Consider the following 26,156-nt stretch of genomic DNA (forward strand, 5'->3'; position numbering starts at 1 on the left):
AACTTGGTTCATCAGGCCAAGTACACAACAGCCTCCTGGGGTCCTCCCTTATGTAAGAATATTTTTCTAGCCACACAATTGTGCTCCATCAAAAATCAGCATTCATGCTATTACTATGAATTAAACTTTCAATTCTGTTATGTTTAAGATAAGTGTATAATGGTTTTCCTGATGTTAGAGACTTCATCACTTGTGAAACTAACTCACAAAAGTTAAGTTTTGATTCCATTTCTTGGAAGGAAAAAAATTAGAACAAATTTTAAAATTAACTTTCAAATCCCTTCAATTTTGCATGGTTTCACACAAATTTCTATCAGCTTATGCCTTACGAAAATATTCTTATTTAAGAATGGAAGTAGCCAGAATTTATGCCAACAGATAAAAGATCGGAATAGGAAAACCTCCAAATGTACCAACACCACACATCTATCTAAACATCTTGTTAATTATAGATCAGTGAGAGCCAGAATAAAAGAGACGAGCTATGTGATCCTGCCATGTTCTCCACTCTCCCTGAATCCCAATTTTTCTCTCTAGAAAAAGGTGGACATAGTCCTTCTTCTTCTTCTTCTTCTTCTTCTTCTTCTTCTTCTTCTTCTTCTTCTTCTTCTTCTAGCGTTTGCCCATAGTCCTTCTGATAACAAAGGACACAGAAATGTTTAGAGAACTAAATATTCTATTGTATGCAAAGCCTTTGGGCGCTCCACTCTGAGTGCTTCATGAATAAAAAGTCCCTTCCCTTCAAGAACAAACAAAGAGATCAAGGGATGACTAATCATATGCCTAGTTTAAGGAATACTGGGGTTAATTTTAGTTTTGCAAGAAATGGTCTTACGGAACAAGTCTACTCTTGCTGCCCTGACTTGCAGGAAAGATCATCTGGCAATCCTATCTGCATCATGCTAGCTTTATTTACACGTCTCAGATTGAACCAGGGAGTGTGGTGATAACACAGTTTAGCAAACACAACATTACATCTGCTGCTTCTCCCCAATAGCCCAGGAAAAGTAACAGTGATTCATTCAGAAAGGCAGAGCCGCTGTCATATGCACTTGTATTTTCACTTAACATATGAAGCTTCCAATTTTTAGAGTAAAATGTATCATAAACATAGAGCTGGTCACTGGCGTGATTAAATAAATGAACAAGATAATTGTGGCCCAACACATTATTTTTAGATTCTGATATTTGAGGAAGAATGTTTTGTACTTATCTTTACAAGCTTGAAACAAGCAGTGACTGAAGTAAAATGCACAAGCTTGTATCCCTTTGTCATACAAGAGATGAAAGCATGGAACTTTTCAGATGTAGGATTCAAATTTCTTAAGTCTCCTTTGTCTGGTGGCCATTAAAAAGAAAGAAGCACTCACTGAAAAAAAATAATGTCAAACTCCAACTTTATAATCTAAAAATGCAAATTATGGTATAGATAGATATAAGACATGTATATTTCATTATCCATTTGTTAGCAAAATGTCAAAGTTATTGAGTCTTTTAGTTACATTTTTAAGAAGCTGAATTTAGAATAATGTGCCTGTGTTGTAACATGGTTGCTCTTTCTTTAATAACAGCAAAACAATAAATCAGGAAGTTGAATCTTCCCTTCCTGAAGATCTGTTGTCTTCACCAAATCTCCAAAGAATACACAGCCTGTAGGGGCATTAAGCTAGCTGCAAATCCCCTGGGAGAGAATTAACACCATCACAGTGAATTTACATGAAGGATTAATTATATAAGCAGTATGTTACTTTAAACGTTTTCCACATGTTCTGATTTAGATGAAACTTACTTCTCTATTCATCACCTAAACAAAAATATGAAAGATAATCCTAGAAATTGACCATGTCAAAAAAATGTACTTGACATATTGAAACATTGAATGGTATTTGTCACATGAACCCCAGGACTCCCCAGGCTGAATTTCTACCACAAAATTGTCTCCATAATTCCAGCCATTTAAAGACAGCAAGCGAAAAACACAACGTGAGACTTTAAATGGGAGTGTGTTTGGTCTGTGTCATCCCACTGAATATTAAAAGCCTGCAATTTAAAAACTTGAAGAATGATAAACATCAGAAATAGATTGGCATGTAGCATGAAAAAATAAAGCTCTCAACATCTGTCATAACAAAGAACAAGAAGCAGTAGTTCTGATATATGGGATTAAAACTGTTTTTTGAGAATTCTGGTTTCTACTGCATTGGGGATTATCTCTAAGATTTCTTCCCATGAGACTTGGCATGCACATTTAAGAGTGAGTGAGTGTGAGAGTGTGTATGTTTGTGTGTGTGTGTGTGTGTGTGTGTATACACGCACAGTAAATTCCATGGTGTATCCTATTAAAATTGGAGGAAAACAATTTTATTCTTTCAACAAAATGTTTTCTTCTCAAGCACAATTTTTGCTTTAGGAAGTAATTATAAAGTAGTTCATTTGACTTTTATATCAGTATCACTTTGAAGTGGTTTTAAATTGCTCTGCTTATTACATAAAACACTTGGACACTGACCAACATTTATCAATATGCCTTTGGGAGTTGCAACAAGAATTTCAGCTGGTATTGAAGGAAAGGTCTGAAAAAGGCAAAGGGATGAACAACAGTAATGTCAAGAGGAAAATATTGATACATTATTTATAAAAATGTTGAACAACTGGTATACTTTTAGAAAAGATTTGGGTTTTAAGCCTTGGAAGGTCTTCAACTACATAAACAACACAATGAACTGCTGTTGCTCATTTGGCAAAAATGTGACCCTGAACTTTTAGGTGGGGGAGTGGAGAGATCTTGAGGTAAAATATTTGCATGATCAAGCAGTGCAACAGGAAATGTTAAGTCTGATGGGGCTCAGCTTCAGTCCTAATTCACTAAGCACTTTGTTTCCACTGTTCTGCAATGTGTAGAGGCTAACGAAAGTAAACACTGCACTCTGATCATTTATTGTAAATGCCTTGTTCATAGTCATGCATCACTTTATGATGTCTCCTTCAACGATGTACTGTGTATACAGTGGTGATCCAAATAGGTTGCCCCATGTAGCCCTGGTGTGTACTAGGCTACCAATACATCATACTGGTTTGTGTAATTGTACACTATGACATCTCAACAGTGATGATACTGCTTAAGAGTGCACTCCAAGCAGTATTAGTTGCATTGGTAGCAGTAATAGTTGCACCCCCACACACTCTGAAACAGAGGAAATACTGCCAAATCGGAGTCTAGTGGTAGTGCAGCGGGTTAAGCGCACATGGCTCGAAGTGCAAGGACCGATTTACGGACCCCGGTTTGAGCACCTGGTTCAAGCCCAAGGCTCCCCACCTGCAGGCGGTGGAGCAGGTCTGCAGGTGTCTATCTTTCTCTCCCCCTCTCTGTCTTCCCCTCCTCTCTCCATTTCTCTCTGTCCTATCTAACAACTACGACACCAATAACAACAATAATAATAGCTATAACAATGAAAAACAAGGGCAACAAAAGGGAAAATAAATTTTAAAAAGTAACAATTAAAAAGCTGTCAAATACAAGTCAGTAGCGCAGCTCATTTAGATAGTGTGCTGCTTTGCCATGTGCACTACCCACGTTCAAGCTTGGCCCCCGCTGCACTGAAGGAAGTTTTGGTGCTGTGTTCTCTTACCCTCCCTATCTCTCTAAATCTATGTTAAAATAAATTAATGAATAAATAAGTATCAGTCAAAAGAAAAACTGACCAACAAATCAGTAACATGGTTCCCATAATATGACATGCTCAAAAAATTTTCTCTCTCTCTTTTTCTAGGTCACAAGAACTAGATTTGAGTTTTGCTACTGTCCAGGCTGAGAAATCTCAGATGTTACATAATTTCCCTAAACCTGGGTTCTTTTTATATATGAGGAAAATAACATTAAATCTAATGTTTGAGGTATTTTGGGAGGCAGGGCTATGGAGCAGCAGCAGCTATGTTTCTCTCCTCTCCTCTCCTCTCCTCTCTTCTCCTCTCCTCTCCTCTCCTCTCCTCTCCTCTCCTCTCCTCTCCTCTCCTCTCCTCTCCTCTCCTCTCCTCTCCTCTCCTCTCCTCTCTCCTCCAGGCCAACTAGGAATACCAAAGGAGACCACCTAGGACCACAACAAGATAGGACTAGAACGACTTAAGGAACCCACCAAATCACCTGTGAGTGCAAACACATGTGGTTCCTGGACAGAGAGGAGCCTACAGAGAGATTAAGTGGCTGGTAACAGCCCGGCAGTTTACCAATTGAGACACCAACTCCAGTCTGTTTTGCCAACAAGGGTACGGCTGAAGGGAGGAGAAGACTCCCCTGAGACTCACCAAATGCAGCTGAGTCTCCATTGCTACTGCCCTCAGAATCTGGAGCAGTGGCAGGGAGACCCTGGGCTGACACCAGGGGACAGAGAACTAACCAGGAAACTCAGGACTTGGTGACCTAGTGGTGGGGCTGTGAAAGTCTCTTTGCATAACCACTGGATTATCTATTCCCCACCCTGCTTTATCTCTTGGTCAGGAGTCAGTGATTAAACTAAGAAGCCTACTTAAAGTTTAAAAGCCCCCAGGCTCCCATAGCCTAAAGGGGAAAAAAAGCACAAAAGAGGTTTTTAATCCACTGAGCTCCAACTCAGGGATTAAAATATTATTGAAACAACTGTCAATTTACACAGATGTGAACCCTTTAATTACCTTACTTAGACACAAGTCAATCCAGGCAAGAGTGATCAGTAATTTCAAAAGTACTGAGAGAGGGACCTCATAATACTATAAAAAATGGTTAAACCAACAAGAAGAAATACTGGAGAAATGAACCAGGACAAGAGTCCAGCTAAAAGCCCCCCCAAAGGCTGAAGCACAAAATAATGAGGTCAACATCCAAACACTAGTTAAGGAAATAATCACAGGAGTGAGTAAAGAGTGGATGGATTTGAATGGATTGTCATCAGAAATGCAGAAACAACAAATGAGACCCTGGAAGAAAACACTAATTATTTCAAGGTTATTAGAGAGCTGAAAGCTGAAATAGCTGAGCTAAGAACACAACTAGATGAACAAGATAAAACAGTATCAGGACAGGGTAACAAAATAGATGAACTCCAGAAAACAGTAGGGGAGAGGGGATAGAATAAATGAGGCTAAAGACAGAATTAGCAAGATCGAGGTTGAATTAGAGACAACTTCAAAAGAAGTAAGAGATCTCAAAAAGAGATTAAGAGATACTGAAAAAAAACAGAGACCTATGGGATAACTTCAAAGAAATAATATATGCATTCTTGGCTTAACAGAGGAAGAAAGAGAGGGAGGGGAAGAAAGCATTCTTCAAGATATAATAGCTGAGAATTTCTCTAGTCTAGACAACATCAAAGACATAAAGGTTCAAGAAGCCAGAGGATCCCAAACAGAATTAACCCAGACTTAATGGCACCAAGACACATCCTATTTAAAATGGAAAGGAATAAGGATAAAGAAAGGATCCTGAAGGCTGCAAGAGAAAAACAAAGAGTCATCTACAGAGGAAAACCTGTAAGATTAGCAGCAGACTTCTCCACACAAACACTATAGGCCAGAAGAGAATGAAAAGATATCTATACAGTGCTCAATGAAAAAGGCTTTTAACCAAGACTACTGTATCCTACTAAACTGTCATTCAGACTAGATGGAGGATCAAAACCTTCTCAGACAAGCAATAGTTGAAAGAATCAACTATCACCAAGCCTGCCCTGAAAGAAGTTCTGAAAGGCCTCCTATAAACAGTCAGAACACCATAAATAAGACATATATCAGAACACTCTAAAACACTTCAAGAATGGTGTTAAAATATCTTCAACCTTTGATATCAATAAGTGTCAGTGGCCTGAATTCACCTATTAAAAGGCACAGAGTAGGTAGATCAGAAAAAAACAAAAAACAAAACAATATGCTGTCTACAGGAAACCCACCTAACTCAAGAAGAAAAGCACAGACTCAAAGTGAAAGGATAGAAAACTATCATACAGGCCAACGGCCCACAAAAAAGGGCAGTAATAGCTATTCTCATATCTGACATGACTGACTTTAAAATAAATAATATTTAAAGATAGGGATGGACAATATTTAATGCTCAGTGGATCAATCAATCAAGAGGACTTAACAATTATTAACATCTATGCACACAATGAGAAGCCATCTAAATACATCAAACATCTACTACAGCAATATATTAACAGAAACACAGTGATAGTAGGGGACTTCAACACCCCACTCTCTCAACTTGACAGATCATCTAGGCAGAAAAATCAATAAAGACATGAGGGAGTTAAATGAGGAGATAGATAAAACTATTGGACATTTTCAGAGTCATTCATCCCAAGAAAATGGAATACACATTCTACTCAAGTCCACCTGGCTCATTCTCTAGGGTAGACCATAAGTTAGGCCACAAAGACAGCATCAGCAAATTCAAGAGCACTGAAATCATCCCAAGCATCTTCTCAGACCACAGTGGAACTAAACTAACACTTAACAGTCAACAAAAGATTAGTAATAGTCTCAAAATGTGGAAGCTCAACACTACACTACTTAACAACTACTGGTCAAAGAGGAAATTAAGGAAGAAATCAAAATGCTTCAAGAGTTCTATGAAAGTGAAGACACAAGCTATTAAAATATTTGGGACACACTTAAGGCAGTACTGAGAGGGAAGTTCATAGCCATATAAGCACACATTAGGAAATAAGACACAAATAAACAGCCTGATTACACATCTTAAGATCTAGAAGAAGAAGAACAAAGGAACCCTAAAACAACCAGAAGAACAGAAATAACTAAAGTTAGGGTATAAATGAGTAGTAACACTGAAAATAAGAAAACCATACAATACATCAATGAAAGTAAATGTTGGTTCTTCGAAAGAGTGAACAAAATCCACAAACCTTTAGCCAGACTCACAAAACAAAAAAGGGAGAAGACCCAAATAAATCGGATCGTAAATGAAAGAGAAGATATCACAACAGACAGGGCAGAAATTCAACATATCATGTGAGACTTCTATGAATAACTATATGCCACTAAGCTAGAGAACCTGGAAGAAATGGACGATTTCCTAGATACCTACGAACTTCCAAAATTAAGTAAAGAGGAACTAGATAACATGAACAGGCCCATCACAGCTAATGAAATTGAAACAATTATCAAAAATTTTCCCAAAAAATAAAAGTCCTTGACCAGATGGCTTTACAAATGAATTCTACAAAACCTTCAAAGAACTAATACCTCTACTATCAAAAGTTTCCCAGAAGACTGAAGACACTGGAATACTCCCTTCCACCTTCTATGAAGCCAACATCACTTTGATACCAAAAGCAGACAGGGACACAACCAAAAAAGGAAACTACAGGAAGTCGGGCAGTAGTGCAGCAGGTGAAGCGCATGTGGCGCAAAGCGCAAGGACCAGCATAAGGATCCCGGTTCGAGCCCCCAGATCCCCACCTGCAGGGGAGTCACTTCACAGGCAGTGAAGCAGGTCTGCAGGTGTCTATCTTTCTCATCCCCTCTCTATCTTCCCATCCTCTCTCCATTACTCTCTGTCCTATCCATCATCAACAACATCATAATAACTACAACAACAATAAAAATACAAGGGCAACAAAAGGGAAAATAAATAAATATAAAAAATAATTTAAAAGAAAACTACAGACCAGTATCTCTGATCAACATAGATGCTAAAATAATGAACAAAATTCTAGACAACCGGATACAGCAGTATAGTAAAAAGATTGTTCATCACAACCAAGTAGGGTTTATCCCAGGCATGCATGGTTGGTTTAATATAAGTAAATCAATCAACATGATCTACCACATCAACAAAAGCAAGACCAAAACCCACATGGTCATATCAATAGATGCAGAGAAAGCCTTTGACAAAATACAACATCCCTTTATGATCAAAAACATTACAAAAATGGAAATAGATGGAAAATTCCTGAACACAGTGGAGTCTATATATAGCAAACCTACAGCAAACATTATACTCAATGGTGAAACACTGAAAGCATTTCCCCTCAGATCAGGTACTAGACAGGGATGCCCACTATCACCATTACTACTGAACATAGTGTTGGAAGTTCCTGACATAGCAATTAGGCAAGGAATTAAAAGGATACAGATTGGAAGAGAAGAAGTCAAACTCTCCCTATTTGCAGATGACATGATAGTATACATAAAAAAAAAAAACCCTAAGGAATTCAGCAAAAGCTTTTGGAAATCATCAGGCAATACAGTAAGGTGTTAGGCTATAAAATTAACATTCAAAAGTCAGTGGCATTCCTCTATGCAAACACTAAGTTAGAAGAAGTTGAAATCCAGAAATCAATCCCTTTTACTACAGCAACAAAAACAATAAAATATCTAGGAATAAACCTAACCAAAGAAGTGAAAGACTTGTATATTGAAAATTATGAGTCACTACTTAAGGAAATTAAAAAAGACACAAAGTGGAAAGATATTCCGTTTATATGGGTTGGAAGAATTAACATAATCAAAATGAATATACTACCTAGAGCCACCTACAAATTTAATGCTATCTCCATCAAGATCCCAACCACATTTTTAGGAGACTAGAACAAATGCTACAAATGTTTATCTAGAACCAGAAAAGACCTAGAATTGCCAAAACAATCTTGAGAAGAAAGAATAGAACTGGAGGCATCACACTCCCAGATCTAAAATTATATTATAGGATCGTTGTCACCAAAACTGCTTGGTAATGGAACATGAATAGACACACTGACCAGTGGAATAGAATTGAGAGCCCAGAAGTGAGCCCCCACACTGATGGACATCTGATCTTTGACAAATTTGCCCAGATTATTCAATGGGGAAAGCAGAGTCTCTTCAACAAACGGTATTGGAAAAAATGGATTGAAATATGCAGAAGAGTGAAACTGAACCACTATATTTCACCAGATAGGACAAACCACACTTAGGGATTTGATTTCACTAGGAAAGATATAAGGCATAGCTTGACTGTCCTCAGAAAAACAATTACTTGTGGGTAATTGAGGTACAATGTCCAGTACATCTAATATTAGCTCAAGGAAATAATTCAATGCACTGGGAAATAAAATATCAAGATACAGTCCTGTCTATAAAGTCAGAGTATCTGACTACATTGCTAACAAAAGGAAAGATAACCCAGATAATTGATAGCATATCATATGCCACAATATTTGGGAGTAGCACTCCAAGTAGAATCCTTATAGCAGAAATTGTGAAGTAAATCTCCAGGTGAGCCTCAGAGACAGCATGGATAAGGCTTCTGAAGGTGAGAGTAATAAAATTCCTGGACTAGTCCTACAGATAATGAAGCCAAAATATTTCAAAGAATGGAAGTTTGATTTCCAAAAGGAGAATTTGAGTCAGTCACCATGCTAGAGAAAGAACTGATGGAAGTGGGGAAGTCATTCCCTTTTCATTCAAAACAGGTAAAAACTGATCATTAAGAATTGGCTGGAATCCATTTTAATATTAAAGTCTTAAAAGTAAGATGGCATTGTAGAAATGCCAGCAATTAGATCATCACTAAAAGTCTTATTAAATCAAGTTAAAAGGAGTTAAAGCAGAAGAGCCATTTAATTTATTCCCTTAAAAACTATCAATAAGCAGGTCCTCTACAATACGCCCTGAATTTAGACTGAATGTGTCCTTAAAAAAATCCATGTATTTGTGAGTGTGTGTGTGTGTGTGTGTGTGTGTGTGTGTGTGTGTGTGTGTGTGTGTGTGTTCAGCAACAGTTTAATAGTTAAAGGATACCGCCTGGCTTCTCTTTTTGTGCATTGGAGCTTCAGGCCTGAAAAGTCTCTCACTCCAGGCAGATTCTTTTTTCCCCTTTTAATCTCAGCTACTGACAGAGAGGAGAGAGAGAGAAGGAGAGATGTCTGTCAACTTCAACCAAATCGCTATTGGTGCTGCCACCCCACATTATGCTGCTACTGAAATCCTCCTATGGACTGTAACCAGAGATACCCAGCTTGAGAAGTCAACCTCACAACTCTTCAAATCTGGTGAGACTCTTCCTAACACATGCAACTACCTACATCCACCTCAGATAGCACATCATTTAACAAAAAGATACCAGATTAGGCTAGGGTTTAGGGTGCTGGCTATAGATGTACATGTATCCATAAACAAGGGGCAATTATATACCTCAAATTCTAAGTGCTGGTTGAAGAGGCAAATGGTTGAAGAGGCAAATGGTTGAAGAGGTAAAGAAAGGAATTATAATTTTTTTAATTGATTAGACTAAGACCAAATTAGCTGGGCAGCCTAGTAGAAAGGCCCAAAGACGACAGATCCCAAAAAACTAACCCTGGCTGGGCTCAAAAACGATACTCCATGCCTAAACAACTGAGAGAAAATCTACTATCATTCGATAAAGACAGGACAACAAATGTTGGGTACGGGCAAGAGATTGGCCCACTTATTAATGGCCCGTTTCTTCACTATCACACCACCTCATCATCTGGGGCCCTAGTTAGGGAATTCATGAATTTCCAAACACATATGATGGGCTTAGATATCTAAAAAGTCCCTCTCTTCACCACCACTGATTGCTTCCATAAGGAACAGCATCTTGTGGGCCCTCCTAGGGCCATGTCCTCACCAAAAAGCAATAATGGTAGGGATAGCCTCAGTCTCCAAAAGGGAGGCTGGGGCGTATCCTGCCCTGCCACTTGGAAAAGACTGGTCCTGAAATAAGTGCACTCTGCAATGTTTCCAGTTGTGACCATGAGCTATAAGCTCAGACCAATAGGTACTTAGAGGCTATACAGGCTCTGGTGCTAAATATATATCCTGGAACCAGCTCCATCAGCACAGAGAGAGAAGGAAAAGGAGAAGGACATATGGAGGTAGTTATGTTGTCATAAGTGGCTTGGAGGGGAAAGAGGATTGAATCAGAAAAAGGGGGGCAACTATGCATAAATGTGGACAGACAGTTGTAGAGATGATGGCTGGCCCATGTCTACAACTTTAGGGGAACTGTGGTGGATTGCAGTGGGGAGAGTGAAGATCCAGAACTCTGGTGGTGGGAATGGTGTGGATTCAAGCCCCTGCTGACACGTAATTCTCTAATATAAAAATAAAAAATAAATAAAATAAAAGAGAAGAGATGCCATATTGCCACTCTGCCATTCATAAAGTTTCCCTCTCCTGATGCTATCCATGGTGCTCATATGTGGTGTCAGAGGCTTGAACCAAGGTCCCCATGTAAGGAATATGCTCTAGTGGGTAAGCCATATTTCAAGCCAAATCCATTCATCACACACCAAGTCCATCACTTCTCACACTGAAACTCATAATTTGTGAAGAGTATATGTCATTCGTTTACATTATAAATGTCCTACAACTGATAAGCCAAGTATATTCGATGTTCCTTGTTTTATTTTCTTTAAAAAGTATATTTAAGTATTGCATAGACAGGAGAAATTGAGAGGGGAGAGAGAGAGAGAGAGACCGACCAACCTGCAGCACTGCTTCACTGCTCATGAAGCTTTCCCCAAGCAGGTGGAGGCCAGAAGCTTGAACCTGGGTCCTTGTGCATGTTTACATTACAATATATGTCTCACTCTCCTACCTATGATCCTTATTTTCTTAAAGGAAATATATTTGCCTATTTTCACTCATAACTCAGATGAAAGGACGATTTTGCCCTCTAACCACAATAAGGCAATTGTAAGCTTACTGACAATCCTGAAAGAGATCATTCAAGTCCTATTGCTGACAGTAAAGTTAAAAACAGGCTGACCCCCAACTATGACATCATCTCCCCAGACAGTAACCTGGGTCCACCTGCATGCTAGACAGGCAAAAACTAGTAAAGCCATGGGACCCTTGGAATATACCTAAAATAGACCTATCAGCTTTTTCCAAAATGGAGACCCCCAAATCTTCATCTGTAATATTCTTGCCTGTAGGTTTATGACTAGTCAACAATTTGTTCTATTTTATGTCTTAACTCTTTTTCAGCCACCAGGTTCCAGATGCTACCATGATGCCAACCAGACTTCCTTGGCAGAGGACTCCACCAATGTGTCCTGGAGCTCCACTTCCGCAGAACCCTGCCCCACTAGGGAAAGAGACAAGCTAAGTACGTACCAATTTGCCAACGCCCATGTTCAGCAAGGAAGCAATTACAGAAGCCAGACCTTCCACCTTCTGCACCCCATAATGATGCTGGGTCCATACTCCCAGAGGGATAAAGAATAGGAAAGCACTGAAGGGAGTGGATGGGATATGAAATTTTGGTGGTGGAAATTGTACCCCTCTTATCCTATGGTCTTTGTCAATATTTCCATTTTATAAATAAAAAAGAAAACAAAAAACAAGCTGACCACAAGTTAGATATCCCAGTGCAGTTTATGAGGGCAACAGACAGGGTAGGTACTGCTATTGTTGTTTTTTAATTATATGCCCTTATGATTCCTTCTTCCTGATGTTAATAGTAAACGGTGAGATTTTTCTATGTAAGTGATTGTTGGGTTGGAAAAAGAAACTCTAATGCAAGTATTTATACCTTCTGCAATGAAAACAACATATTATAGCTTTGTGTGACCTTTCCTAAGTATGGGATCCAGCATTTTACACAATAGTTTCTTGGTTCATGCTTCAATTACTGACCTTTACTGTGTAGAAAATTAATGCAATTTTCATTGTAAACCATCCGTTCAAATAAGGTCCCCACAGAAGAATTTCACATATGGAATCTAATACAAATAGGAAATGTCAACTGATTGCTGTTGGCTGAACTTGGCCATTATCTGATTGTTCTGGGATCCATAGCAAACTATAACTTTTAACAAGCAATTTCTTGTGTGGGACATCAGGTAGAGAAGAAGAAGAAAAAAAAAAGAAGCCTTGTTGGAAAGAAATATTTCCTCTCTTCAACATATAGTTTTTACACTGAGTTCCCTAGAAAGCCTATATATATATATATATATATATATATATATATATATATATATATATATATATATATATTTACTTAAAAGTTCTATGTCAGAATTAAAAGCCCAGGAAAGAAAGACAGCACAATGGTGGAGTTTAACTTGGCTTCTTATTTACAACATTACTGTGGCCTTTTAACCATGAGAAGGAGCAAGAGGCCATGGTGATGTCATTTCATAACAATCCCTGCTGCAGACAATAAAATGGTGACAGACCCCAGGTTGTGTCCTGGTCTATGCTTTGGAGACAGGCAGAATATGGGGACGAGTCCATCTCCTGAGGAAGCTGTGCCAAGGGGGCAAGACTGCTTTCATCTTCCCCACTTGTCCACGATGGTATATGCTGGCAAGAAACACTGGCAATTAAGGAATGTCACTTTTAAGATGGATAGTTTGAGGAGATAGGAGTGGCTCTCCTTTTCTGCTTTGGAAGGAAATGGCTATGTTCTTAATTTGTAAACAGTTTGTCTCTTTCCGGGTGTGTGACAGTTCCCAGAAGCCTGCTCTGTCATGTCTAACATGCACCAGAAGCAGGAAGGGCTCTGTGGGGAAGCCCTCTAAGAGGGCACACAGCAGAGGGGAGAGACCCAGGACTGTGGGGGCTGGTCTCTGGTCTGCACTTCTCAGTAGTGGAGTCTGCAGTGTATGGAAAAGAAAAAAAGATAAAGTGCAATATCCAGGTAGAAGATGTATGTTCTAGAAGAATTAAAACAGAGATTCCTCTGGTTTACATATCTCTTGCAGGATAAGAGGGAGAAGAGTAAACTTGGCCACTCTCCATGGCTAATTAAAGGATTGTGTTCACCAGGAGAAGCACAAGGAAAGTCAAATTTTCAGTTCAGATTTCTGTCTATAAAAATATATATATAAATGGGGGTCGGGCAGTAGCGCAGTGGGTTAAGCGCCAAGGACCGGCGGAAGGATCCAAGTTCAAGCACCCAGCTCCCAACCTGCAAGGGAGTCGCTTCACAGGCTGTGAAGCAGGACTGTAGGTGTCTGTCTTTCTCTCCTCCTCTCTCCATTTCTCTCTGTCCTATCCAACAATAACTACATCAATAACAACTATAATAATAACCACAACAATGGTAAAACAACCAGGGTAACAAAAGGGGAAAAAATAGCCTCCTATTGCAAGCACCGAGTCCAGGCAATAACCCTGGAGGCAAAAAAAAAAATTACATATAAATATAAATATCTGGGGCTAGGTGATGGCACACCAGGTAAAGCACATGTTACCATGTACAAGGACACAGGTTCAAGTCCCTAACCCCCACCTGAGGGGAGAAAGCTTCATGAGTGATGAAAACAGTATTGCCGGGGCTTGGTGCCTACACTATGAATCCACTGCTCTGGGAGGCCATTTTCCCCATTTTGTTGCCCTTATTGTTGTCGCCATTGATGTTGTTGTTGGATAGGACAGCGAGAAATCTAGAGAGAGGATGGGGAGATGCCCTATTTCCTGGGCATTTTATATTGGACAGTTAGTATTCAACCTCCCCTTTCACCTTTTTCCTCCCCTCTTCCTCTAAGCCTTCAAAAATCTCCCACCACAAGCCCATGGATCACAGGGGAGATAGAGAGGAGAGAAAGATAGACACCTGCAGACCTGCTTCACCACTTGTGAAGTGACCCCCCTACAGGTGGGGAGCCGCTTCTTGCAATTGGCACCATGTGTGAATAACCCACTGTTCTATCGCCTGACAACCCCCTCCTTAATTTCTGTCTCTATCAAAAGAAGCAGGAAGGTAAGGAAGAGGAGAATGAGGAGGAAGAAGAGGAGGAGAAAATGTACCTACCAGAAGAATTAGATTATTATTGTAAACACTAAGCCCCAGCAATAACCCTGGTGGTAATAAAAAAATTCTAATGACATAGATCTGACCAGGAATATAGTTCAGCAGTACAGCACAGGACTTCCGTGCTTGAGGCCCCAGAAGGCACAGGTTCAATCCCTAATAGCAGAATATACCAGAATGAACAGTTCTCTGGTCTCTCTAGTGCACAAAAATGCGTTAATAATAAAATTTGTCATATGACTTAAAACCAAAAAGAAAAATATTTCACAGAAATTATTGAGGATTCCAAGCAAACACTGACATATTGAGAATATTATAGACCCTATGAAAATTCTTCCATCAAAGTTTCTCAACAACCATGCTGTCCTGGGGAAAACAAGGAGAGTCCTGGTGTTCTGACCTTCAGCGTGGAACAGATTGGCACCATCGTCATGGAGAGCACTATGCGTGGACTAGAACATAGCATCAAGGCTCCTCAGTTATATGCAGTGGAACAATATGTCCAAATCAGGTCATTCTTCCAGAAAGGCTTGAAGCAGAGTTCACCTGACTCTTCTTCCTGACCCCAGGTTCCCAGGCATCTCAGCCAAAATTCAGGCCATCACAATCATTGGTCTAGATTTCAGGGCCTGAAGTTGCTGCCTGCCTATCACTGAACAGTGGCAGTTTATTCACTGTCTCCATGTTGGACACTCTTCTTTTTTTTGGTGGGTCAAAGACCTGGTCAGATGGTACCTTCTGTCATAAGTGCTTGATTATTAAAGTTTGTGCAACATAGCAAGAAATTCTCACTTTCAACTCTTAGTTTAAAAAATTCAACATTTTGCCTGTTACAGGTTTCCTTTGAGAAACATCTTTTCCTACAGTTTAGTTTGGTTGATTATTAAATTAATTAATTAGTGTTTATTAATGCAGCACAAGCACATAAACTCAGGGCCTGAAGCATGTGTGATATCTTTGAGGAACCTTGGAGGACTGATTTCTTTTTCCTCCTTTCCTTTCCTTTCCTTTCCTTTCCTTTCCTTTCCTTTCCTTTCCTTTCCTTTCCTTCCCCTTCCCCTTCCCCTTCCCCTTCCCCTTCCCCTTCCCCTTCCCCTTCCCCTTCCCCTTAAATTTTTCGAATTTAGAAATAGGGAGACACAGAAGACAGAAAGGAGAGATATCACAGCAGCACTCCAACATCTATGGAGCCCCAGTGCCATCCACAGTTTTTCCATGTGGTGCTGAGGCTTGAATTCAGGACCTCCATATGGTGAAGTGTATGTCCTACTGGGTGACCAGTGTCTGTCCCCTTCACTCCCTTATGTCTATTTTTAAAACTCAGGGTGTTCTATCACTTAGAAGTGACTGAGAAATGTCTTAGTAAAGGTGATCTTTACTCTAAACAGGGTCCACTCCCTTTTCAAAACCATTATTCTCCATTCTATCATTTCACTACGATCATCTGAACACAATAAATATGATTTTGTAATCTACATGATTTGCTTCAAGGGGGTCAAAATGATCTGATCTGGCCAATGAATTGTATGGCTGTTTGTGTCATGGAGCCAGTGTTGTTTAGGAGCCAGTGTTGTTTAACCCATCCCAATTTCGTGGGCATTTTATATCGGATAGTTAGTATTCAAGCTCCCCTTTCACCTTTTCCTCCCTACTTCCTCTAAGCCTCTAAAAATCTCCCATCACAAGCCCATGGATCACTGGTTCTTAGACTGGAGGTTCGTTTAGCTAGTAGCATCTCATTTGCCATTTCTCTCTCTCTCTCTCTCTCGCTGTCTCTCTCTCTCTTTTCTGTTTTATTCCAGAAGGTTTGCCTGACTGAAAGCACAATGACAACAAAAGCAGAAGATTTAAGAGATTCTCCCAGGAGAAGAAAAAGGACAGATGTACACAGACATATAGCTGAAAACATTGCCAGCAACAGCTGGGAAAGTGACAGGCTCTGAAGTAGGTGTCCACCCCACCGAGTGCAGACAGAAACCGAAAAGAATGGCAATTCCACTTGATTTTCCATGGACTTTCTAGGTTACCTTCCTCTCAGCAGGGGGAAGGTGAATCTGACTCTGTTCAAGTGACAGGCCTCCTGAAGAATTCCTCTTTAGAATATTTCATTTCAGTTCTTGCTTAACATTTGACCACTTTCCATCTTCATTCACACACATTAGTGTTGTTATTACTATTAATGCTATTATTGTTATCCACTAAAGCCTTGTGTCTGTGCATATTTACTGCTCCGAGTAGAATTTGTCACCCTTTTTAATTTTGATTAGAGGAGAGCGACATCCTAGCACCACACCACTGTTCACGGAACTTCCCTCTGTGCTTTGCATGATGTTCCCATGTGGTACCAGAACTCAGACTTTGGTCCTTGAACATGATAAAATGTGCTCTCTGCCAGGTGACCTACCTCTCACACTCCCCTTAATCTGAACTGTAAAAAGCAATAGACTTTTTAAAAATGCAAGTATAGTACTGTACTGGTTACAGCATCATGTTATCCTAAATAATTAAGAGTTATAACCCACTTGAAAGAATAATCTTTGATGAAAACAGTTTTGTTACCTTTAATATTCTTCCTTTAATATTCTGTGAGTTTCTTAAAAATATGTCTATCATTTTTTTTAAATTTGATAGGACAGAAAGACAAAGAGACACCTGCAGCCCTACTTCGCCACTCACAAAGCTTTCCCCCTGCAGCTGTAGACAGGAAACTTGAACCCAGGTCCTCAAGCATGTTAGCATGCATGCTCAACCAGGTGCATCACCACCCAGCTCCTAATACTCCTCCTTTAACACTCACCTTGTCATCATCTTCCTCCTCCTCATCTATGTCTATGCTCTCCTAAAAAGAAAACCCATAATCTGTTAGCAAAACAAAGCATGGAATTAGCAAGTGAAAATTAAAACTCATACTTTTGTTTTCAAAACAAAAAGCTCTGAGAACTCTGGAGCTCTGAAAAAACATGCTTGATTTCACTGCATTTAGGCCACTTTTTCATTCAGACAGAGATGGAGTGAGATAGAGACAGAGACTCCATAGCACCAGACCCTCCCTCCCCCAGTAACATACCATCTCCCATGGGCTACTGTGACTTGAACATGGTTTGTGCACTTGGAAAGGCACTTGCCCTACACCAAAATCTCTTTCCTGTACTTCACATGTATTTTTAATTTTTCCTATGTAATCTAAACACTTTTTTAAAAGATTAATTTAATTTCAGACAGAGAACCAATGTACTACTCTGGTGGCACTGGGGATCAAAATCCAGATCCCATCCACACAAGTACTGCACTCTACCACTGAGATATCTCCCCACTCAATAAGCATTACTATTTTTAAAATAAGTAATAACCTCTAAAAATACCACTTTCAAGTTCAGGGATTTGAAAGTGGAAAGACCATCTCCATATCTACAGAGTATCAGTGACTGTTAGGCTAGTGTCCTTTGAAGGCACCAGGCTTTCCAAATGCATCATCCAGTTGCACTTTATATTTTGTTTTTGTTCTTATTCTGACAAATGAAGCAACTATGATATTAGAGCGGAGAATACCCCAATCTGTTTGTGTGAGACTCATTGTTGTAATGACTGCTCTTTCCCTCTGGGGCCATTACAGAAACATTAGACAGTAGAAAATGCATTAGTTGGAATATAATTAATCTCCAGAATAGGTTACAGGTTTTTATACGGTGCTATTGTTTCAGGACTGGGGAGAGGCAGGTGAGGGAAGGAAATGCCAGGCTCTGATCTGGAATAAAAGGCATCCGGCTTTAGCTCAGGGGCTACAGCCCCAGTTGGACTACAAATAGGCTTGTTCAGAGTCATTTTGAAATAGTGGCTATTGAAGAGGTACACTTAAATCCTACCACTGGAATATTAGAAGCTATCACACATTTGCTACACAATAAATAGGCTTGGGAGCTCTGAGAGGAGGCTGGGTGTTAGAAAGCCAGGGTCTGTTTTCATTGGTAACACTTACCTTTCTGCTTTACTTTGCAAAGGTCAGACATGCTGTTTGGATGTCAATGTTCAAAATATTTAAAAGGAATAATCAGTAGCATACACAAAAAAGAGAGTAACTTTGAAGTTTCCAGACAGTACTGTGCTATACCCTACAAACCAATGGAGTTGCATCAAAAGATTTCTTGGGACTGGGGAGATGGTTCTGCATGACTTTCATGCCCGAGGTTCTGAAATCTCAGGTTCAACCCCCAGCACCACTATAAGCCAGAGATGAACATGCTCTAGTCTTTCTCTCTGTAACTTTTTAATTTTTATTATCTTTTTTTAAAAAAATTATTTATTTATTTATTAGAAAGATAGAGGAGGAGGATAGAGAAAGAACCAGGCATCAATCTGGTACATGTTCTGCCAGGGATTGAACTCAGGACCTCGTGCTTGAGAGTCTAGTGCCTCAGCCACTGTGCCACCTCCCATGCCACTTACTATCTTTATTTATTAGATAGAGACAGACAGAAATCAAGAGGAAGGGGGATGGAGAGGAGGGGGGAGAAGCACCTGCAACCCTGCTTCATCACGTGTAAAGCTTTCCCATTGGAGGTGGGGACTATGGGCTTGCACCAGGGTCCTTGTACGTTGTCTCATGTGTGCTCAACAGGGTGCACCACGCACCTAGCCCCCTCTGTGTCTTTCTACATCATTTCTTATTGAAGTAAAATAAAATTTAAAAAATATGTATTTCTCCAGACCTGGTACCTCAGTACCTCCAGAATTCCCAGGAACTCCAACTAGCAGTTTGACATCCACGATCTTGGAGAAATTGCCTATTTGCCATTGGCAGTGAACATGTTTCAGGAAAGCAAGTGGATAGGAATGATAGAATACAAACATGTGATGTGAGAAAAGTCGCTGCAATTGCCAGCTTGGGTTCATAGTCTTCAAGCTGATACACTGTTTCACAACTTTTTTTTTTTTTTTTTTTTTTTTTTTTTGCTGTGTGGTTTTGGGCAAAGTACCTTACCACTCTCTCAGTTTAGTTTCATAAAACAAAAAATGAGAATGATTAATTTCTTTTAGAGGGAGGGAGGGTTGAGGGACAGAGAGAGAGTTTGAGAGAGAGAGATATTCCTACCAGAGCACTCCTCTATGTTTTATGTATTGAAGGGACCAAACCCAGGATCTCACACATGGAAGGCATTTAATCTGCTGTTACCAACTCCCTCCCCAAAATGTGGGTTCTTAAGGGTTGTGTTATCAAGATTAAACTAGGAAATAATTTAGAAGAACCTCTGATAAAGTTAAAAGGTTTTATAGACACATACACAGTTGTATGCAGATATGCAGAATATTTGCATATAATATATATGACATGCATATACCTAAAAATAAATATACACAGTTTGTAAATATGTAGGAAAGACAAAGAAAAGAAAGCTGAGCCGGTAATGGGGGCAGTGGGTGGGGGACAGGTGGTGGTGCACCTGACTGAGCACACACATTACCATAAGCAAAGCCCCTGGTTCAGGCCTCCCCACCTGCAAGGGGGGAGCTTTGGGAGTAGTGAAGCAATGAAGCAAGTATCTCTTTTCTTTTTATTTTTAATTTGTTACTAGAGACAGGGAGAAATTGAGAGAAAAAGGGGAGATAAAGAGAAAGAGAGACAGAGAGACACCTGCAGACCTGCTTCACCGCCTATGAAGCGACTCTCCTGCAGGTGGGGAGCCGGGGCTCGAACCGGGATCCTTAAGCTGGTCCTTGTGCTTTGTGACACATGCGCTTAACCCGCTGCACTACTGCCCGACTCCTATGGTATCTCTTTTCTTTTCTCCATCTCTGTCTCCCCTTTCCTCTCAATTTCTCTCTTTCCTATCAAATATAAAGAAAAAAAAATGGAGGAAAAAATTGTCCACTAATCACAATAGATTCATAGTGGAGGCATTAAGCCCCAGAGATAAACCTGGGGGGGGGGAAGGTAATGGGGATAATATCTTTGGGAAAAGGCTTTACCTAAATGCGTCCTTCCATACATACCACAGGGAGCCTGAGAATTATAAAAATTATGTGGGCACTTTATAAGTTCCCAAGAATTTCCTGAGCCTTCAGGACAAAGGATGAACTGCACAGGTGGAAAGGCTGGAACGGTCTCCTAAATATTCTCTGTGCCCTAACGGGATTACATGAGTCTCCCAGCGCCCTTCACTAGTGAATGAGAATTCCATTCACTTCAGAGACCCAGATGCATACACACACATGCGCCACAGGCATGGAAATGACACCAAGGAGCTCTCCTCATGCTGAGAGAAGAGGCCCGGACAAAGGATCACCAGATGCCACAGAAGGAAGACACAAATTTACCTGAAAGCTGATCTCCAAGTTACATGGATATATGCACAGGCCTGATCCTCAAGTCTCAAATATGATGCACCTGTATCCTAATTTAGTGGTGACAGTGGTGGTGGTTTACCCTTAACACAATTTTCTCTTGTCAGCTGCCATTATCATTGGGCCCTTTGCTCACCTGGCTGTCCTGGGTGCTGCCAGCCTTCCCTTTTATGGGTCTGATGAAGTTGTAGAAAAAGAGAAGCAGTAATGCCAAGGGAAGCATGTACAGTTCAAAATTCCAGACCGTGACCAAAAATACCTGATTTGAAGACAAATAAAATCAAATGAGTGCTTGATAAAAAATAGAACAATCTTAAATGTTTATTCACTGACTTTATAAAATTAAACCAGAACTTTTTAGAGTAGCTTATAGAAACAGTTCCAAAACAGTTAAGCACACACATAAACACTCAAAGAACAGTATTAGAAGTGTAGTAGAGAGAGAAAGGTTTTAAAAATGAGTTACGTTATACACTACAGCTGAGATGCAGTAGTTCACACCTAGAACCTCGAATTCATAATCACCTCTACTCAACCTTTTGCTCCTAGATTTCGTGTACCAGATTTTAGATAAAATACCATAGAAAAATCCAAAGTCATAAAGGGATAGCCAATGTTTACCAACTGTGAGGTCTACTTGAACAGGAGAGAATGATTAATTGCAGAATTGACTGTTAATGGCAAAGAAAAATGTCCCAACATTTCACAGAAAGAATTCATCTTTTCAAAGTCTCTCTGAATATCTTAAAACTCCTCCCATTGTGAAGCTATTTGGTCACAAGAAAATGACTGGCCAGAACAGCTTACATTAAAGTGTGCCATATCTGCCTGTTTTTTGTTTTTTTTTATCAGATTTTAAATTTGGAGTCAGTTCCTAGGGGACTGGATTTGAGTACTAGAATCTCTGCTGAAAGGGTGGCTGGGAAATGATACAGAAAGACATGGTCCTATCTCCAAGGAACACACTAACTAGTAGGATAAATAAGAAAAGAATTCATGATTATAACATGAGGGAAGAGTGAGATTTTGAACAAATTTTACCTCAAAAATTTAATCTCACTCCCCTCCCTACTTACAGGTAGAAGATAAAGATAAAATGAGATAACCTGTGGTTATCTGCTGTCAGTTTGCAACTATTCAAAAAAAGTGACTCGTGATATGCCAACTTAGAAGAAGATAAATTACAGCATCTTAAATACTGGGACTTGCTACCTGTTCTTCCTATTATTACTAAAATACTTATGCAAGTTTAAAGATATTTTTGTGGCCATTACATGCTTCTTGCTTTTCTTTTTCTTATTTTTGTTGTTGTTATTATCTTTATTTATTTTCTAGAGAAAGCCAGAAATCGAGAGGGAGATAGAGAGAGGGAGAGTGAAAGACAGAGACACTGTGCAGCACTGCTTCACCATTCACAAAGCTTTCTGTCTGTAGGTGAGGACTAGGGGCTCGAACCCAGGATCTTGCGTACTGTAACATGTATGCTCAACCAAGTATGCCACTACCTGGCCTCTTCTTGCTTTTTTCTTTCTAGTTGCTATTGTAAACTATGTAAAATCATCAGTTGATTTTTTTGACTTGGTAATTTCTTGCTTTATAAGAGCTAGTAATTTGTACATATTATTTTTTAAACTTAGTAAACTTACTGAAATTTCTTAATGTTTCAAATTGCTTTTCATTTATTTCTTATTAGGAATTCTAATGCTATACTCACAGTCACAAAGTCTACTCAAAATTGTCTGTCCCTTCTTCGTATTATTCATAACAATGTTTTTTCTCTCCTTTACTTCACTAAGTGATTTGCAACATTATACAGCCAAACATCAGAAATAAACTGATTTAATAAATGTCCAAGCACCCCCATGCATTAAGATTTGTTAACATGCCATTTCCAGTCTTTAAAATTTGTTTTCTCACTCTCTTTTTTATATAAAACATTTCAAAGAGTCAGTTTTCTTTGACTTTCCTCAGTTCTACTATTCCATATACATAGACAACAGTCCCCTAAAGTCACTGTGAACCTTTGATATCTGAGGCTTGTAAGAAAAGCAACATAAATAACATCCAAACATCTGTAGCACTCTGAAATTTTATTCACATTATGTGTTGTATGTCAACTGATGGTTTAAGTATAAATTAAATAAATTCATTTTAACTGATAGTGGTACTCCATTCAAATGAATGTTCTACAATTTGTCCATTATATTCTCTTACCACTTAGGTTACAAGGTTGGTTTTGCATTTTAATGTAGTCAAGCTGGTTAATCTTCAACCTTAGGGTTTGCACCTCTGGTGTGCAATGTTCTACTTAAGCAATCACATTTCACCATGACATGAAAAAGCTGTTTCCTTGTTTATCCCTCTGAATGATAATATTCCTTATTTTGACTCAAAAGTTTTTGGTTAAAAGTTGGAAACAATTACCCATTTTGAACTTTGTCTTTATGGAGACCAAATTTTGACAACTAGATTTCTATGTCAAGCCACAGTTTGCTCACTCTTCTGAATGCCTGGCCAAGACCCCACATGGGAATGTTTTGGTCTATAGGTCCTCTATTCCCATTTATTAATGTATACTTCTATTCTTTTACTAATAACATATATTTAAATTGTAGCTTAGTAACTAGACTGTATTTAAGTGGGTAAGATTCTGTTGCTTCATTTTCTTTCTTTTTTTTTTTTTTTTTTTGGCCACCAGTATTATTTCTGGGGTTTTGTGCCTGCATGGTAGATTCACTGGCCTTTGAATCTAATGAGGTTAAATGCCTGCTCAAACAAAATCAGAAGACAGAGGAGGGCACTTTCAGGATGGAATGGGGAAGTAGGTGGGTGAGTGCAAACTAACTAAAAGGAATCAACTGGATGGTAGTGGATGAAAACAACTTCCAGTGACAGCACAAAGTAGTCTATATAGATGTTGATCTAAGTCTACACAACTGAAAACTATATAACATGATAAGTTAATTTACTTCTATAAAATTAATACGAGCAAATAAAATCAAACATGTCAGAAAAATGTAGGAGAATCTAGGGCTTCTACCACAGAAACTAGTGTCTAAGATATAATTCAAAGTTGCTTGACATTGACATTTTGGAAAACATAATCCACTCCAAAAAATGGGGAACCAACTGTTGCCATCTGTAAGGTAAATTATCAGATACGAGCATTAAATCACCAATTAAGTATGATCAAAGATATGAAGGAAAATGGCAAGTTAGTAAATCTCAGCAGAAAAAAAAAGTGAAAATTACCTAACTAAAAATAAACTATCTTTGATGTTTTAATACATTTAGTAGATACACTTAGTAGCAGAATTAAAAACACTCAAGAAACAAAGACATATCAAAAGAAATTACTTTATCTGAAACAGGGAAAAATTGGACAAAATGAATGAGCTCTCTAGGCTAATGAATGATTCCAAAAGTCCAAAGGGAGGGATTTGAAATCTCAGAGAGATCGGGGGGTGGGGTGGGGGGGGAGATCAGAAGAGCACTTAAAGAACTAAGCTGAATATTTTCCAGAAAATTATTTCACCAGACCTTTCATACGCTCGCGCGCACACACACACACACACACACACGCACGCACGCACGCACGCACACACGCACGCGCACACACACACCTCTATATTAATATTAATATTTTAAAGCACATGGAGAGATGATTTGCCATGAGGAAATGCAATGCAGACTATTATGAGGTAGCACTGCACACTTACTAGACAGACTAGATGTACAAAGACTGACAAGATAAAGTGTTGCCAGAATGTGGAGCAACTGGAATTTGTTTTTTAGTCAATGTGAACCATCTTGATTTGGCATACATTAAAAAAATATTTGGTCTATAAAAAAATAAAACTTTTTTAAAAAAGGAAAGTCTTAGGCAAAACTGAGACTAGCTATGGTTTCCTACACCAGACAGAGCTTCAGTGGAGAAGGTGGGAAAGAGGTGAGACTTGAGAGAACTAGCTAAGTGCTTTTGGCAATCTCAATGAGTTGAAAGATGAGAACTGGTGGTAAAGGACTACTAAATACCTTGGATTCCAGTAAACATTACAGGCTATTATTAAGATTTCTGAAAGGTTTTGCATGAAGCACTTGGGTAACCTAGAAGCAGACCTAAAAATGCTTAAAAATCAACCTTGATTCCACTTTTTTCTTTAATTTTTTTTTATTGAGGGGATTAATGCTTTACAGTGCAGTCACTGATATATGCGTGCAATTTCATTAAGCAATAGGCCCCTCTTCCTCCCTCCCCAGAGTCCTTTGCTTTGGTACAATGTACCAGGATCAGTCCATGTTTCATTGTGCTCTCCTTCCCTGCCCCTACTTTATTAAGTTTCACTAATAAGTGATATATATATATATATATATATATATATATATATATAGAGAGAGAGAGAGAGAGAGAGAGAGAGAGAGAGGCACAAAAACAAAGACAGAGAGTGAAAGAGACCACAGCACCAAAACCCCCTTTAGTGCAGTGGGAGCCAGGATGAACTCTGGGCATGTACATGGCAAAGCAGTGCACTATCCACGTGAGTAATTTTGCTGGCCCTCTTGACTCCTCTTAACCTGTCACTGGATCACACTGACTAAGTGACCATTAGTGGGCCCCTCCCCATCCTCTGTTGGATGTTAACACAGCTCATACCATCTAAAATGTTTTAATAAGCCACTTTCAGTATCTAATATAAATAACCAGACAAAGAGAAAAGTAAGAAGCAATGAGTAAAAATCAGGAGAAAGACAAACAATGAGAACCAGTAATTAGATTTAGATGTTGGAGTTGTCATATAAACATTTAAAGATAATTATGAGTAGTATATACATAAAAAATGGATCAAATGCTGGAGAATAATAGCCCAGAACAGGAATCTATAAAGTAGGATTTAATGTAAACTTACAAATTAAAGGGAAAAAAAGATAAATGAGAGAACTCATGAAGTTAATTTTACCAGCAAAACAGAAAAGGAAGAATTCATGATTTGAGGCATTTGTAGAAAATAGTTATGCTAGTAGCTAGGAAGATAGTATAATGATTATACAAAAAAAAAAAAAA

The 26,156-nt window shown here is 39.0% G+C and overlaps 1 protein-coding gene across 6 annotated transcripts in view; it reads right to left on the minus strand.

The window, feature by feature from the left end:
• MCTP2 (multiple C2 and transmembrane domain containing 2) overlaps positions 1–26,156 on the minus strand; it is a 228,140-nt gene that overhangs the window by 22,423 nt on the left and 179,561 nt on the right. For all 6 annotated transcript variants that reach the window (XR_009546603.1, XM_060179344.1, XM_007518040.3 and 3 more), the window contains 2 exons: positions 21,231–21,353; positions 17,553–17,594 (listed from right to left, as the gene is read on the minus strand). Coding sequence is in view for 5 of the 6 variants with exons in the window: in XM_060179344.1 (XP_060035327.1) it covers positions 17,553–17,594; positions 21,231–21,353 (165 nt within the window). In the remaining variant the exon portion in view is untranslated. The remainder of the gene's footprint in view (positions 1–17,552; positions 17,595–21,230; positions 21,354–26,156) is intronic.

This window comes from Erinaceus europaeus, chromosome 20, assembly GCF_950295315.1.
Source record: "Erinaceus europaeus chromosome 20, mEriEur2.1, whole genome shotgun sequence".
Classification (NCBI taxonomy): domain Eukaryota; kingdom Metazoa; phylum Chordata; class Mammalia; order Eulipotyphla; family Erinaceidae; genus Erinaceus; species Erinaceus europaeus.